This window comes from Otolemur garnettii, unplaced genomic scaffold (assembly GCF_000181295.1).
Source record: "Otolemur garnettii isolate 467f Iridium unplaced genomic scaffold, OtoGar3 scaffold00029, whole genome shotgun sequence".
Taxonomy (NCBI): domain Eukaryota; kingdom Metazoa; phylum Chordata; class Mammalia; order Primates; family Galagidae; genus Otolemur; species Otolemur garnettii.
Window position 1 is genome coordinate 17,878,726 of NW_003852424.1, and position 17,454 is coordinate 17,896,179.

General features: G+C 52.7%; 1 protein-coding gene across 3 annotated transcripts in view; it reads right to left on the minus strand.

The window, feature by feature from the left end:
* Nucleotides 1–17,095, minus strand: part of PTPRS (protein tyrosine phosphatase, receptor type S) — a 64,693-nt gene extending 47,598 nt beyond the window's left edge. For all 3 annotated transcript variants that reach the window (XM_023512566.1, XM_023512565.1, XM_012804541.2), the window contains exons 1-4: nucleotides 16,986–17,095; nucleotides 10,478–10,663; nucleotides 4,490–4,635; nucleotides 3,774–3,915 (exon numbers count right to left, since the gene is read on the minus strand). In XM_023512566.1, the coding sequence (XP_023368334.1) occupies nucleotides 3,774–3,915; nucleotides 4,490–4,635; nucleotides 10,478–10,568 (379 nt within the window). In that variant the 5' untranslated portion in view covers nucleotides 10,569–10,663; nucleotides 16,986–17,095. The remainder of the gene's footprint in view (nucleotides 1–3,773; nucleotides 3,916–4,489; nucleotides 4,636–10,477; nucleotides 10,664–16,985) is intronic.
* Between the last annotated feature and the right edge of the window lie 359 nt (nucleotides 17,096–17,454).

Sequence of the window (17,454 nt, forward strand, 5' to 3'; positions counted from 1 at the left end):
TTATGTGCATATAGATGCTCCAAACAGGACAATGTGGAGCATGGGGGGTATAGAGTGGACAGAGGTGGGTAAGAGGCCACCACCTAGGGAAGAAACTGAGCCCCAGGCAACACCGCACAAGGCAAGAGGCCAAGACCAGACAAAATGTGCATTTCTCCAGTGGAACAACAGAGCTTCAGGTCTGGCCTAGGGGTCACTGTTTGGGGGTAAAAACAGTCCCAGACCCAGGTCCTGACTCTGTACGAGGTGTTGTACAGGCACAGGAGGCTGTGCCCTCCTCAGAGATGGGAGACTGAGGCCCAGGCAGATGAACCCCAGTCCCAGGTCACACAGCCAGGACGCAGCAGGATCTGCATCCAGGCCTGCTGTAAAACCCCCAAAGTAGATCTGGACCCATGAGGTACCTGAGGGGGCATCTAGACCCTGTCTGGGGTGGCTCAGGCCTCATCCATCTTTCATAGGCCAGAAGCTCGGAAGTGGTTCTGATTGGCTGATGACATCACTGGAGATTAAAGCCAGAACATCTGGGCTTCAAGTTGTCTTGGTGCCCAGGGCCAAATCCAAGGGTATCCCTGTGTGTGCTCATGTGCACACATGTGGGCCTGTGTGCCTCTGCTGTGTGTGAGCAACCTCACACTCCTCTGTGTGTGAGCATGTGTGTGCAGTATGTGTATGCGTGTATATGCTGTACCCTGTGGGCACCTGCACCCACACGCATCTACCCACGAGCACTTCCCGTGCATACACAGCTTTGCGGGGGTCCCCGTGAGTGTGTGTGGGTAGCAGCCAGCCAGGGTGGAAGGGGAGGCCGTGGCTGCCTGACGCTGCCGAGAGCTCCTAATTAAACAAAAATGTACATCGCGTACCACATTGTGCCCAATTCCTTAGAGTTTAATTAAAACAACAGCACGGGAGGTGTGCACGGGGTTCACAATCAGACGGCAGAGGAGGGGGAGGCAGGGAGTGCTTTGAGCAGTTCTGGCAGTCCAGATGGTCCCCCTTGTCAGTGGCTTGGCTGAGGTTCCCTGGGGTGGGGTAGGGTTGGGTGGGCAGGAGGTCCAGAGTCCTGGGCCTTGGCAGGGAAAATGGGCTCCTAGTCAGCCTGAGAACAGAGAGCAGCAGCTGAAGCCTAGATGGGCATAGGGTCCTTTTTTCCCAGACTCTCAGAAATGGGGCAGTTAATGACATCACTACTTGTCCTTTAACACTCTGAGCACTTACAATGGAGGCTCGAAGGCTGTTCTGTCTGTGACCACGAAAGGTCAGGTCAAAAATATCTGTTAGGCAGAGGGGGCAGGCCAGGCTGGGGTAGGCATACTCCTCCTCTGCTCCTCCTTCCATCCCCCAGCTGGATCCACACAAATGAAACTGAGGTCTCTTGTTAGAGATGTACTAAGATTTTCCAGACAGCAATGGCAGAATGTGAAACCCAGCACAAGGCCTTTCTTTTTTGGAGACAGAGTCTCACTATGTCGCCCTCTGTAAAGTGCTTTGCATCACAGCTCACAGCAACTTCAAACTCTTGGGCTTAAGCGATTCTCTTGCCTCAGCCTCCCAAGTAGCTGGGACTACAGGTGCCTGCCACAATACCTGGCTATTTTTTTTTTGGTTGTAGTTGTCATTGTTGTTTGGCAGGTCTGGGCTGGGTGCGAACCTGCCAGCTCTGGTGTATGTATGTGGCTGGTGCCCTAGTCGCTGAACTACAGGCACCAAGCCAGCACAAGGCCTTTCTGTAGAAGGGACTGCACAGCTCAGGTGACCAGGGTCTGGCATCAAGTGACTCTGGGGCTTTTTTTTTTAATTTCAGATTAATATGAGGGCACACATGTTTAGGTTATATTGTTTTCATTTCTAAGGTAAAGTTCAAGTTGTAGTTGAGCCCTCCACCTAGGGGGCTGCTGAACACCCTCACATTGTATACAGTAGGTGAGATCCCAACCATCACCCTCCCTCCTCCCCTTGCTAGACTATACTTTCGTTTTTCTTACATGTGGGCATGTAGTTGTTTATATATTGGTTTCATGTTAATATTGAGTTCATTGATTATTTACTTTTTCATTCTTGTGATATTTTACTGAGAAGAAAGTATTTCATCTCCATCCAGCTAAAGACAAAAGATGTAAAGTCACCATCTTTTTTGTGGCTGAATAGTACTCCATAGTATGAATAGTACTCCATGGTATCCATACACCACAGTTCGTTTCTCCATTCATGGGTTGATGAGCACTTGGATTGCCCTTATGTGTCCTTGCAGGGCTCCAGGCTGGCCACAACTATGCTACCCCAGAGAACATTAGCACAGCTGTCCCTGTAGCCACATGTGGGCACCACCTCCCAGCTAATGGCTGGTTGTGTCTCATGCCCTTGGTTGAAACATCCTGTAGGTGACAAACAAAATCTACAGCCCTAATCTGAGGGCTGCAGAAGGGCAGGTAGCAGATGTCTTACTAAACCAAAATAACAAGAGTCATGAAAATAATAGAAAAGGAGAACTTACCACATGTGGCATTATACTAATCTCTCTACCTGCATCATTCACTCATCATTACCCCTTCTGACTGACCAGGAGGATCCAAATGACCCTGCCTTAGGGATAAGAGAACTACAGCTCAGAGAGGTTCATTAATTTGCCCAAGGTCACATTGCTATAAAGTGGCAGCAAAGATTTGCACTCAGGTGGCCACCCCAGTGCTAAAGCCAAGTTATAGGAGAGAAGGCAGTGGAGAACAGCTGGGCAGGGGTTTTGTGGTGAGGCTGTTTTTATTACAGTGAGAAAGCAACTTCTTGGTCCTCTCAGCCCACCTGGACAAGGCCAGTAGCCTGTGTGAAAGTAAGGGGAAGTGGCAAGCAGCTGTTTCTGCCTGTCACTCATTCTTTGTTCCCCTGAGAGAACTAACCCTTACTAAACTGTTTATGTGGGCTGGCATGCCCTTGCCTGCAGGGAAGAGCCTGGCCAATCAGAGTATTTGTTCTTCCCTCAGGGCATGGGATCCAAGCTAAAGGGGTGAGAGGACTCTCACCAAGGATAAAGTCAACATGTTAGAAAACAAAGCCAAGAGGCAGAGAGAGACTGAGCTCTGAGAACTCTTTTGAAAGAACCCCTAGATCCAGCTAAACCTGAAGCCAACACTCCACAGAATTTTAATTACATGAACCAATTAATTCTCCTCCTTGATTGAACCAAATTGAGTTGGATCAGCCTCTTGTAATCAGAAGAGAATGATGGGGATAATAAATGGGGATGATTGGCTTGGCGCCTGTAGCTCAGTGTTTAGGGGGCTGGCCACATACACTGAGGCTGGTGGCTTTGAACACGGCCCTGGCCTGCTAAACAACGACGACAACAACAACAAAAAAATAGCTAGGCGTTGTGGCAGGCGCCTTTAGTCCCAGCTACTCGGGAGGCTAAGGCAAGAGAATCACTCAAGCCCAAGAGTTTGAGGTTGCTGTAAGCTGTAATTCCACAGCACTCTATGGAAGGTGACATAGTGAGACTCTGTCTCAAAAATAAAATTAAATAAAATAAAGAAAATAAATAGAGATGATTGTAGCCCCTTAACTCCTCTCTTTCCTGCAAAGGCTCAATAAATTCCTACCAGTAAGCTCTGGACCCCGGCAGTGCTTTGGTCTGGGAAAAGGAGATCAAAGTCTCCCTCCCAAAAATCCAAAGCAGGAGGGTTTGGGGACACCTCTATGGATTTCTTTAGTGTCTGTCCCCAAAGACCAGGGTCCATTTCCTCCCCTGCCCCCCTCCACCCCAGGAAGCCCAGTACCTCGGAGGACAGTGAGCTTGGCATGGACTGTGATCTCCCCAACTGAGTTCTGGGCCACACACTCATACACGTTTTCATCCCGGGGTGTCCTCAGCGGCTGGATCCTCAGCACAGCCCCTGCACTCTCATCAAACTCGATGGTCTGCCACGGGCAGGGGGAAAAGACAGGGTGAGGCTGGGGTCCCAGGAAGGTTCCTGCCCAGGCTGGGTTGTGGGGGATGGTCTGAGAGATGAGTGAAAGGCTGTACACGCATGTGTGTGGGTGTCCAGCATCAATACACTGGGGCCAGAGACCTGGGTCTGGGTACTGTGCGCATGTATGTGGATGACATGCATGCAAGCCCCTAGGACAGGCATGCAAAGGCATACAAAGGCATGCTGGATGCAGCAATGTGCATGTCTGATCATGTGTACATGTTCAGAGTTGTGAATCTCCTGTGTGCAGCGTGCTGTGTGTGAGGAGACTCAGAGAGCTCAGGGCCTTGCCTGAAGTCACACAGCATGGATCTGGCACAGCAAGTGAGTCTGGCAGGTGAGGCTACATAGTAGGGAGAGAAGAGACCCAGCTGGAAAGGGTGCCCAGCTAGGCTTCCCCAGCCACCACCATCCATGCTACTTCTGGGGAACATGTTTGTGACATCTTCTGTGGGGGAGCTGTTGTGGTCACATCTTAGGGGAGCACTGGCCCAAGACTGCCTCCCCCCACCTAGACTCACCTCAAAGCGCTGAGAATTGACCTTCTTGCCTTTCTTGTTCCAGGTCACCCGGGGCTTGGGGTCGCCGGTGGCCTGACACACAAAAGAGGCCACACCCCCTGACACGCCGATCTGGTCCTTGGGTTCTTTGATAAACCTGGGGGGTTCTGGGGATACAGCAGGAAGAGGGGAGTCCTGGTGGGTCCCAGAATATGGCTAGGACCCCACGGAGTCACACAAACATGCCCTCTATCCCTCTGTCCAGCCACAAGGTACCACGTGGGCCCAGCAGAAAGGCTGGAGAGAGAAAGAGGAAGGCAAAGAGGACATGATGCCGGTGGACACATTCTGTCCCTTCCCATGGCATCCATGGGCACAGAGGTGCCTACATACCCAAACCCAACCCCTATATGGGTAAAACAAATTTCATACGTGAGAAAATCGAGGTACAGACCAGGCAAGGCACTCACTCTGGCTGGATACAAACCAAAGCTGTGGCTAAGTTGAACAAGCCCAATTGGATCAGACTGGCTTTTGCACTCCCAACCCCACAATGATTTGATGTATTACGTCTTTCTAGGAAAGTCCCAAATGGCAGATACCATGTCTTTTAACACCTTAGAGCAGCCTCAACAAGCTGCCCCTGAGACAAGCTACACAGTATCTATGAAGAATCCATTAACATTGTTTTCTCTGAATCGACTATTTCTACAATGACCTTTGAATTACCCAAAGGGACCCTAAATTTCCATTCCCAATAACGTTACAATGTACCCCATATAATGGATGGAGTTACTTCTGAGATTTTTGTCAACAGACACAAGAGACAACTGTGGAGACAACTTTGTCACCAGAGTTACAAGGACCCCTCAGGAAGCAATCTGGGCATCCAACAAAAGGGGATGGATAGAGTGAACACAGAGACCAAAGGAATTCACTCAAAAAGTTCTGGCTCTGGGCAGCACCTGTGGCTCAGTGAGTAGGGCGCCGGCCCCATATACCTAGGGAGGTGGGTTCAAACTTGGCCCCGGCCAAACTGCAACAACAACAAAAAAATAGCTAGGTGTTGTGGCAGGCACCTGTAGTTCCAGCTACTCGGGAGGCTGAGGCAAGGAAATCGTCTAAGCCCAGGAGTCAGAGGTTGCTGTGAGCTGTGTGACGCCATGGTACTCTACCAAGGGCAACAAAGTAAGACTCTGTCTCTACAAAAAAAAGAAAAGAAAAAAGTTCTGGCTCTTCAGAAGTGCAGGAAGTCTCCTTACAAGGAGGCCTCAGGTTTCAAGTCTGGGTCCCCACAGACCCCAACTCCTCCCATTCATGGCTCAATCTGGGCTTTGAACAAGAGTCCCTACCCTGGTGGCCTGATCTGTCTCACCTCCCTCATTCAAGGCTTTGCTTCTGTTGATATGAACACACATATTAGCACTGATCATCTCTCTCAAAAACTGATAAACCCACTATGCATAGGTACGTGTGGTCTCATTCACCTCTTGTGTATCCTCCTGAGGCAGGGTTAAGACTCAGAAACATGAACAGGCTTGCAAGGTATCACAGAGCTCAGAAAGGACTGCACCAGGATTTGAAGCCAGGCCTCTGTCCCCAAATCCAAGTCTTTTTCTTTTTTTTTGAAGACAGTCTCATTTTGTTGCCCTTGGTAGCGTGCCATAGCGTCACAGCTCACAGCAACCTCCAACTCTTTTTTGGGCTTAAGTGATTCTCTTGCCTCAGCCTCCCAAGTAGCTGGGACTACAGGTGCCTGCCACAATGCCCAGCTATTTTTCGTTGCAGTTGACACTGCTGTTTTAGCTGGCTGGGGCAGGGTTTAAACCTGCTACCCTCAGTATATGGGGCCGGCGCCCTACCGGCTGAGCCATAGGTGCTGCCTCCCAAACCCAAGTCTTATATACTTCTATCACATCCAGGTTTGGAGCCTGATTAGGGCAGATGTTTTGCTCCACACTGCGCCTGAGGTTAGGCCTGCCTCCTTGGCTCTGACTGTCTGCGCCGTCCCTCCATCTGGCCTCAATGGTGACCCAGGGCCATATGTGTCCTCGAGCCAAGGACATGGAGAAAAGTCACTGTGGCCAGGTCAAGAATCTTACTTCTGGTAAAACCCTCCCTTGGGAGCTGCTGGAAGGAAAAGCAAAAACTGCCTGTTTATGATTCTGAGCCAGAACACACCCACTGCACCCTCCAATCCAGCAAATGAGATGAGGCCACAGCTGGGCTCTGGCCTGGTCTGTGCTGTTCCTTCCTCCTGGAATCCCATCCTCCTCCCTTCATCTGGCAGATTCTGCCTCTGCTGGGCTAGCACCTCCCCTGGGGAGCCTTCTCAGATTACTGTAGGCTGGGTCAGGAGCTCCTGTTGTCCCCATGGCTGCCTGGCCATCCCCTGTCAGGGCTGTGCTCACACTGGTGAGTGGATCTTAACGGGAAGGGCGAAGGGACCCTAACCTTCCTCTCTGTGTCTGGTGACCTTTGAGAAAACAGCACACTCAACCTGGATACCTGCTTATTCCTGGCCTTGGAGGGGTTACGCCTCCCCCAAAATTTCCCCTCTGCCCAGCAGAAACCATCTTGGGATGGTATGTCTTCTTTGGGCAACTCTGGGATCCAAGCCAGCCTGGGAGAGCTATCTCTGCCCATAGCATCCTCCATTAGAGAATTTCTTGTGGATGCTTTGAATCTCCCCTTCAGACAAACCAACCCCTTCTTTTCTCGGCAATGGAGCAGAGACGCAGGAAGGATACCCTGGGCTAGGAAGGCCATTCTGCAGCTCAGGGGAACAAGCATTTACCTAGCCCTAGAGGGGCTCAGCATCATCCTCATACCAAAGCTCAGAAAAATTGAGTGACCTGCACCGGGCCACATAGCTCACTAGGATCCCAGCCCAGTCTCACCCAGTTCCAAGATTTGGGAAACAACACATACGGGACAAATAGGGGTGTAGGTCTTTATCGACCACAAGCACTGTGGGTATCCCTGTTTCTTAAATGAAGAAATTGAGATTCAGAGTGGTGATGTCAACATCACAGAGGCTGGGAAGGGAACCCATATCTTTCTGGAGGTTGGGGCTTGGGCCTCCCACTCCCGGGCCTAGCTTGGCTTGAAGTCTGTTTTTCCATTTTAGATTCTGCAGAGAAGAATCTGGTGACCTTCCCGCTCCATCTGCTCTAGCCCTGCCTGGGCTGGCCCACAGCACCCTGGGGAGGTTCCACTAGACCAGGGGATGTTTCTAGAGCAGAAATCATTCCCCTTGATGCTGGCTGGTAAAGGCTGCAGTTGCCCACCAGCTTCTCAAGGGACAGCAACCACCTCCCTGTGTGCTCCCCAAGGGCCCAAATGACCCCCTGCAACTATCTGTGCCAACCACGATATCCACAGCCCTTTGTCAGGCCCCAGGTGACAGGGCTCCTGCTAAACAGATCTACCTACTAAGGTCAAGATGCCCTAGCCTTGGAGATGGAAGACTTTGAGCGTAGATCACTACCAACACCTGCAACAATGCAGTAATAATTACAGAGCCCCCTGAGTGAGCTTCTGGGACATGGCAAGTGTCTGTATCCTGCGTCACATCTCCCTTATTACTCACCTAGGCCAGTGAGACTGTCTCTGCTCTAAGCCCCCAGAGCCTATCCTCCCTGCAGCCAGAGGGCACCTGTGAGCACCTGAGTCAGGGCCTCTCCCTCCTCTGCCCATAGCCCTCCATGGCTCCCACCTCTTTTGGGGTCAAAGCCCAAACCCTCCCATGGCCCTACATGACCTGCCCCATCCCCTTCCCTCTTTCTTTCATCCTTTCTCTCTCCCCCTCCTCACTCCGCTCCAGCCACACAGGCCTCCTCACACTGCCTCCAACACACCAGGTACAGTACTGCCCCAGGGACTTTGCACAGGCTGTATGCTGTTTGGGATACCTCTCCTCCAGATAGTCATGTGTCTCTGTTTAGATGCCACCTCTTCACTGCAACAACTCCCCTCAAACCCTCCCCCTACAGCCTCATCTCCCTTACTGTTTCACTTTGTTCTCTTGCACATCCATCATCTAACACACCTAAGCACCTCTCCCCCACTAGAATGTTAGCTCTATAAGGGGGTGGGATGTTTGTTTTGCCTCCTAGGCCTAAAATAGCACCTGGCACCCAGTAGATGATTATTAAAATCTCACTGAATGAGCATATGAGGGCATGGACCTGCCAGGACAAAGTCAAGCCAGTAGAGCCTCTAAACCCCATGACCTCCATTTACAGCCTCAGTTTGCCCACCTGTAATGCAGATGATCTCAGCTCCAGGGCTCTTGAGATCTCAGTGGGTTAATAAATAAACATCATGCCTGAGGCTGATCACGGTCACTGGAGCATGATGTTGAAGTAGTAATTTACATTATTTATTCAACCAATGTAAGTTAAATTAGTGGCTCTTACCTGGGGTGAGAAAATTTTGTCTGGGGACATTTTTGGCTATCACAACTGAGGACAGGGTACTTATGGCATTGAGTGGGTAGAAGCCAAGGATGCTGCTAAATGTGCTATATCACAGACGATGGCCTCCAGCACAGAGAATGATCCAGCTCCAAATATTCACAGTGCCAAGGTGAATAAATGAATGAAAAATTAAATGTGCTCAGCAATGAAGGCCTGCCATTCCCACAAAAGGGAATAGAGCTCAGGAAGACAAAGGCCCTAGCAGTGGCCACAGAGATCATGGCTCTGCGACATCTGGCCACTGACCTCAAAGCAGTATGGTGGTCAGGAACTTGGGCTCTGGTACAAGGCATCCCAGGTTCAAATCTCAGCATGGCCACCTCCTGGCTATGACTTAACCTCAAAGGTTAAGTCATAAACTGTGCCTCAGTTTTCCCAACTGTATGATGAGAATGATGATAATAGTATTCACCTTATCAGATTGTGATAGTTGATCTGAATGTGCAAGGCATGTGTGAAAAAATATCATGAAAACAAGAAAAGGCACAAATGGACAATGCAGGGGTATATATCTGCAGAGTTCTCACTCAGCAGTAATACTTCTTATTCCTGTGGTAACACACGTGCTATCAGGCCTCCAATATGCCAAGCAGCAAGCAGGGGCTTACTGCCATGTCCTCATCACAAGAATGCTGGAATGTGGATAATATTATGTGCCCTGTCATGGTAGGCAAAAGAGCTTAAGTCACTAGCCCGAGGTCTGCAGCAGTGCCAGGATTCAAATTCACCCTGACTGGGGAACCCTCTCTCTTTCCCCGTTGCCCTGACTTCTATGTCCTCATAGAAGGAATGATGTCTCCCTTAAATCTCTTGTGGTAGGGTGGGTCTTGGCACTACATCCACTCTGATCCTCATATTCCACATTACAGCCAGAAATGTAGCCTTGCCCACCTCTGAACTATACCTACTGCTTTTCACCTCTAAGCCTTTCCCACGTATTGTTAACTCCACCACAAATGGCTTGTTCATCAGCAAACTCCTATATAACCACAAAACCCCAACCCTGAAGCCTTTTCTCTCAAGAAGCCTCCCCTAGCTTTGCCAGGGAATGTTTGTTTGCCCTTATATCTGCCATCAGGTGCTGGTGTTTCTGCCTGCTGCAAGGAAAGGGAAACTCTGTGGTTCACTAAGGAGTGACCTCAAGTAGGTCCATTACATCCTTTGAGCTTTATTTCCTCTCGTCAGGAAATGTAGAAGGTAACAAAACCAGTATGCTGGGTTTTGCGAGGCTCAAGGGAGATGAAGCAGGTAAAGACTGTGCTTAGCACTGAGCTTGGTGCAGAGTCAATGCTGGGAAAACAGACATCACCGTCATCATTACTGTTATTGCTCTATTAATAGCATCATTATTATTTATCTCTGAATCTCTCAGGGCCCAGCACACAGCAGGCACTGAGCCTCATTCACAGAGCTCAGAAGCTCCATTTGGCAAAAGGAGGTGCCCAAGGGAGGAGGTGGGGACATATACTCACACACGTACCCATAAATGCACGCGCAGACCCACACACACCCCACACTGGCCTCTTACCTTCTCCTGTGCAGCCTCCGACCAGCAGGACCATGAGAAGACCCAGGGGACCAACCACAGATGCCACACCAGGTCCCCAGGTGAGCGCCATGCTTGGCAGTGACCTCTGACCTCCGTCCTGGAGGGGGATGGCCTCCCAGGTCCCTCACAGAGAGGCCTTGAGCCAAGTGTCAGATGGGGCAACGTCTGCAGAGACAATAGGCAGCTGTGAGAAGAGAGCAGAAAAATCCAGGGGACCTTCACGGAGGAGGCAGTAGGAGGAGCACAGAGGGGCACAGGAGGGTTGGAGGGGGGGTTATGGTCACAGGATGATGGGGAAATGTGATGGAATGAAAATGTTGAGCCCCTGCTAGAGAAGGAATGCTGTGTCCCCGTCCCCCCCACACCAATTCATATCTTGAATCCTATCCCCGGTATTTGGTGATGGGGGCCTTTGGAAGGTGATCAGGTCACAAATGAAGCTCCTATGAAGGGGATTAATGTCCTTATCAAAGAGCTCCCAGAGAGGCCTCCTTGCCCCTTCTGCTATGTGAGGACACAGTGGGAAGATGTCTTTCGTGAACCACACAGCCCTCACCATGCAAATGTATGGTGCCTCGATCAGACTGCACAGCCTCCACAACTGTGAGGAACAAATTGCTATGACTTATAAGCCACTTAGTCTGTGTATTTTGTTACAGGAGCTCAAATAGACTAAGATAGCCCCCAAATTCCAGCTAAGCCTCAATTCTGGGATAAACCCTAACCCCAGCCTAAGTCTCCAACTCCAGGCTGTGCCCTAGGCTAGGGCTGAGACCCAACACAAGAGGGAGCACTACTGGGGGTACTCTGACCTCAAATTCTTCATTTCACAGCTTGGGCCTCAGGGAGGATGAGACCCCAATCTTCACTGCTGCCTGGCTCTGTAACTTGGCCCCTCCCAGGTTACCAGATTGATCTTTCCCACACCCCTACCTGTCCCTCCCCTGCTCTAACACCTCCCATGCCTCCCAGAGTCCCCACATGAAGCCACTTCAGCTGACCTCACATCCTCTTCTCAACTTGGAGGCATGGCCATGCTGGCTGAGCTCAATTCTACCCTGAGCCCCTGCCTCCACTGTGCCCTCTGCCAGGAATGCTGTCCTCCACCACGTGACAGGTCCTCAGGAAGCCCTCTCTGCCTTTTGAAGGTCAAACCACCCCCTTACCTCCACTTCACATCCCAGAGCCTCAGAAATGACTAAGATCACCCTGCATGGCATTTACCCCAGTTCCCAAATTAAATGAGAATGTTAATCATTCAGCATATGTCTTTCCCACAAGAACTTCAACTCTTCTAGGGCAAAAGGGTCCCCTATCACGTACCTCACACTCTGGACTGAACCCCCCCCCCCAATCTCTCCAATCTCCTCTTTGGTCAAAGCCATGGCAGACAGCCAGGGAGGGGCCTGAGGAAAAGGTCTTTGTGGCCCGGTCAGGACTGTGTCCACCCTAGGCCATGCCCTGGGTGGGTCCAGGCTGTAGCCACAGGGACGGCTGCCATGTAATGATGGGGCAGTCCCTATGATTCTGGCTCCCAAAATATCCAGCTGTGGTCACCTCGCCTAGCCCTGAGGCGGTCCCAAGGGAAGGCTGGGCTGGTGGTGGCTGGTCATGGCTCAGGGAGAGGAAAGGGTAGAGGGGATCAACATGCACATAGTCAGACCAGACACAGAGAAGGGTGCCTGCAGGCCACAGCCAGAGACACAGCCAGACCACAAGCAAACAGGGAGACCAGACATGTGTACAGGTATGTTCACACAGGCAACAGAGATAGGCGCACACACACACACAGAGTCAGGCCAATACAACTTGCACAGAGACAAGCACAAAACCAGGCCTTAAAGTTGGGCAAGTTGGACAAGATGTACACGCACAGTCATGGATGGGCAGGCAGTACACATACACAGCTGGGCCACAGGCAAATCAAACATATAGTCAGTGGCGTCAAATGAAGACATGGATGCCACCACAGTCAGACTGCAGACAGGCCATGCACTCAGCAGACCACATGTGCATTAGGCAGACAACAAATACAGATGTGCAAAGGCAGATCCTCTTCCCACTCACACTATGTGCACACAGCCAGGCTATAAAGACAGGAACACATACCGTCAGACAATAAATACACCTAAGACACACCAGTTGGGGACTGGGTAAATGGAGAAAATGAAGCCTAGAGCACAGCCCCTTATCCTGAGCCCCCATCCTGACCCTTTAAGAGCAAGAGTAGCCAACAAGAAAGGCAGTAACACCAGATGGAGTGTGGCCAGCTGGGGCTAGGGTGACCACGGTGGCCGTCCTCACCCACGGATGTACATCTACTTGGCTAAGTGGTGTAGGGAGTGGTCAGTCCCAAACCACTTGGGTCAGCTGGGCAGGCCCTGAGAGCCTCTGGGGAAACTGAGGCGGCACAGCAATCCCACAGCCTAGAGCACAGAAGTCACCTGCTTGCACGGGGAAGCCAGGGCAGAGTCTTCTAAATCCAGCAGCCCCTACCCTAATTATTTCTTAGCTCCTATAGCCCAAGCCTGGTTGGCCCACACCTTTCTGACGTCCAGGTGAGATAGGGCTGACCGTGAATTGCCCCAGATCTGCCATTCCAGCCTGCTAGAGCCACAGCCATGGTGGCTTTTGAGAAGGAATGGGAATCGTGAGTCACTGGACAGGTATTTGGGAGAGGGGGTCAGATGCTACCAAGAAAGAAGACAAAAAGTTACAGAGTCCCTTAGGCTCAAGTCCTCCCTGGAGGAGTGGCTCACGATGGGAGCAGGACCCCGTAAGCCCACAACCCTTCCACTGACTCCTGCTTCCAGGAAGACCCCAGGTATAGGATCTTATTTGAGGGCTTGGGGGAGAATATCTGCAAGTCCATCAGCTCTGTCTTCAGGACCTAATCTGAGTCTACCCATTTCTCACCCTTTCTTCCAACTCTACCTGATGTAGCCCCATCACTGTCACCTCCATCCTGGTCTCTCAGCTCCAGCCCTGGACTCTCACATTCTGTACCACTCACAGAAGCCAGAAAGCACCTGTTAGCACCTGAGTCAGAGCCTATCCCTTCTTTGTCCACAGACCTCCCTGAGGCCCAGTAGGCCCTGTGAGACCTGCCCCATCCCCTCTCCTCCTCCCTCTCCTCACTCTGCTTCAGCCACATGGAGTCCTCACATTGCCTCCAACAGGCCAGGTGTGATCCTGCCCCATGGCCTTTGCATAGGCTACTCCTAATTTAATATTATTAAATGATTGGCTAAGGACTATAAATGTAAATGAGGGTAAGCAGGGATGGGATGGGAGGTGGGGTTGGGGGGCGGTGAAGATGTCTCCATGCAGGAAGGTCCTAGAGGTCCCAGGAGAAAGATGGAAGAGATGAGGGTGGAGAGGATGTATGGACTAGACCCACAGGGCAGCCAGGAGCCTTCTGTAGCCCTGGGCAAGAAGTGAGGAATGTTGCCAGGGTGGCACCAGGCCAACCCTCCACTACCACCCCACTTGCAACAAAGCACCCTGGGCCACCAGCCCTGTCACAGCCAAGATAGGGAAACTAAGGCAGGTGTAGCAATCTACAAGCTCCCAGGGGATGCTGTGGCCATCAGCAAGAGAAAGACTATCCCTGGGGGTTGCAGGAAATAATAGGGAGTAAATGAGGCTAAGCCAAGGGTGGCGAAAAAGGAGGGACTGGCCGCTGGACCTGGAAGCTGGGACCCAGGAAGGGTTCTCACCCACCAGCCTGGCTATCAGGTGCTGAACTGCCCACCATTTGCTAGCAGTGGCTGGTTAGAGGCAGGGGCCTGCCGCCTTTCACAGACAAGGAAACTGAGGCTTGCAAAGGAGCTGGGATTTGCCCATGACATGGCTGTGTCTTTCTGTAGCTACTACGTGATGTCAGGAAAGTGGATGACCCTCTCTGGGCCTGGCACTCACCCTCCACTGAGCTGCTTCTGGGGGCTCCCACACTTGGTCGTGGGGAGCAAGTGGGCACTCATTCCAAACAGGCGCCAAGGTATGGGTCATGCGGTCCTAGAGCCGGCTTTGTGTGCCCACGCGGTCCAGGGAACATAAAGGGGTGATTATGACCCAAGGCTGAGCAGCAAACAAGCTGTGTCACCCGCATGAGGCGGGTTTTATCGGATTCAAGGAGGCCTGGGGGCCTATCCCAGCCCCAGCTCTGGCCACAGGGTCTACCTACCTTGCCCTGTAGGCTCTGGGACTCATCTGCCCCATCCTGACTCTCAGGGTACTTCCCACAGCCCAGAAGAGGCAAAGAGAAGTGTAGGACAAAGACCCCCAACTCTGCACAACCTCCCCACTTTTGCCACCACCACCCCCATTTAGATCTCTCTTTTACACCATTGCCTGGAATCCCATTTCCAAGGCCTCAGGGTCTCTCCGGGAAAGATCCAGACCCCCAGACCCCTGAATCCCTAGGTCATTCACAGGCCAAATCAAGCAGATGGCAGCTAAACCCCCTTGGTCAGCAAACCCCCAATCTGGCTCCAGCTTTGTGGCCACTGGTGGTCACAGGTGACTCTGGCCAAGCTCCATTTAGGTTATTGAGTGTCTCCCCAACTAGGAACAGGCTCAGGGTGGAGCTGGGTAGGACTGGCCCTGCCACCCTTCCCAGAACTGAGCACTGAGGGATCTGTCTTTAATTGACTATTGATTTATATTGGGAGGACATGCAGGCTTAGGGTACTGTCCCCAAGGGTCCTCAAGGCCAGGAGTGAAGGGGTGGGGCAGATGGGGAATCAGGCCCAGCCCCAGAAAGGGGAATTATTGCCATCCACTGGGTGCCCTCTGGATGCCAAGCCCCCAAATGCACCCTGTCCTTCCTCCTGTTTAACAGGTAAAGAAATTGAGGCTGAGAGCAGCTTGCCAAGGCTCAAGCATGGAGGAGGGGGCTTGCCAGGGCTGGCATTTAAGGCTAGAGCCTGGCTCTCCACTGAGCCCAGAGTCCATGCTCCCCAGGCGCCAAGGCTAACAAGCTTACCCTGCCAGCATGTCCCTGTGGAAGACCTTGAGACTCCAAGATCTGGGCGTGCCCATTCTCTGTTCATGGGCCCACCAGGGCTCCCAACTGCTCTGTTTGGTTGGCTGAGCCCTTTACAATGAGACCCTGCTCTATCCTCTTCCTGCAAAGCACTACAGTTCCCAGAATGCACTGCCTCAGGCCTCTGAGCCTTTCTTAGTGCAGATCTCCCCAGGAGATGTACCCTTCCTCAGCTGGCTCACCCGTCAAGCCACAGCCACATGACTCCTTAAGTCTCTTTGGATTCCTCCCTAGCCCCTGGGACCCTTCCTCAGTCCAGTCCTGCTTCTCTTCTGCTCTATAATACCTTCCATAACTTCCACTAATGTCCATTAAAACCCAGACTCCTAAGCTCAGCCTCCAGAGCTGCCAATCTGGCCCCTGTTATGCCCATCATAGCCCAGAATTACATTTCTCTCACTCCTTTGGGGCCCCTACTAACAGCCTTCTGGTTCACATAGGGACATTTGCACACAGTGTTCTTCCCACCTAGTACACCCTTCCTCATTCTCTCATCAAACCCCAGCTCTTACACGCAGGTCTCAGCTGGTCTGTCATCTCCCCCAGGAAGTCCTTCTGGATGCCTCAGGGTCCCCCCATTGCAGTTCTGCTCCCATTGTGAGTCCACCATCTCCCAGTATGGAGGCCTCCTTCCCACCCCAGTGTACAGTGGCTGCCTGCTGCATACTCAGCCCCACCTGGCACTTCACCCATATCATTCCTGTAGTCACATTCAGGGGGAAATTGAGGCCTCAGAGGGAGATCATCATAGGCAGGGGAGGCGTTTAAGGGAGGCAGCCTCATATCTAACCTGGGTGGGGGGGGATCTGCTTGGCACTCTGGAAGGAGCAGGCAGGACTTAGGGCTGGGGCCAGCCTGGGAGTCTGCGGGAAGCCCCTTGGGGTCACCAAACTCTGTAAGCACAAGACTCTGGGACCTGTAATCACTTGGGCTTGCAGGCCCAAGGGAAGGAGGGACAAATGGAGGGAGGGAAACCTTCTGTGATTTTGGGGGGTGACAAGAGCAGGAATCCTAGCCACAGACCCTCCACCCCTACCTGCCCTCTGAAGTCCCACCGCCTCCTCCAAAGTCTGCAAAGTCCCCAGCCTGAGCTCCCCCGAACTGGCAGCAAAACTGCCCCGAGCCTGGCTCCGCCCCTGGGAGGTGGGGGAAGAGATGGGGGAGGAGGTCGGGCTGGGGGCCAGGCGGGGGAGGGGGCACCCGCGGAGCATAACGGTCTGGAGTTTTCCAAAGTGCCAGCGATGGGCCTGAATGGTGAGTGGAGCAGGCCCAAGCTGTCCCTGGGAGGCGGCAGCTGCGCCCCCCGCAAGCGGGGCCCGCACTGTGTGGAGAGACATGGGGGTCTCTTCTTGGAGCCTGGCGGAGGGGGAGTTAGGAGAGGGGCAAAGCTGGACGTGGACTGGATCTCGGGCTGGAAGGGGGTCCCCGGGGCTCACTCACCCTGCAGCTCAGAGATCGGGGCCGGGCCCCGCGCTGCCTCCGCAGGGCCGGCCGCAGCCTGTCCGCGTCGCTCGGGCCACTTGGAGCGGAGCGCGGCACACAGCGGAGACTCGGGAGAGGCCTCGGCCCGCGGAGCTCGGCCTGGGGGCGGGGATGGGGCGGGGTCTGCAGGGCGGGGCTGCCAGGGGCGGGACCCGGGAGGGCGCCTAGAAGTGCGGGCGGAGGGCGGGGCCCTGGCCGGAAGTGGGGCGGGGGTGGGGGTGTGGACCAGAGGGGAGCCAGATCAGTGCAGCACTATAAGTGGGCCAAGACCCAAGACTACCCTGTCTTCCGAAGCCTGGCCCCAGGCAGGGCCCCCACCCTGCACCCCCATCCCCAGCTCTGATAATGGCCATGGCAACAGATGCCGCGCCGGAGGGTGTCCTCAATACACCCAAATACAAAAAGTCAGGGAAGGTACAGAAAGACC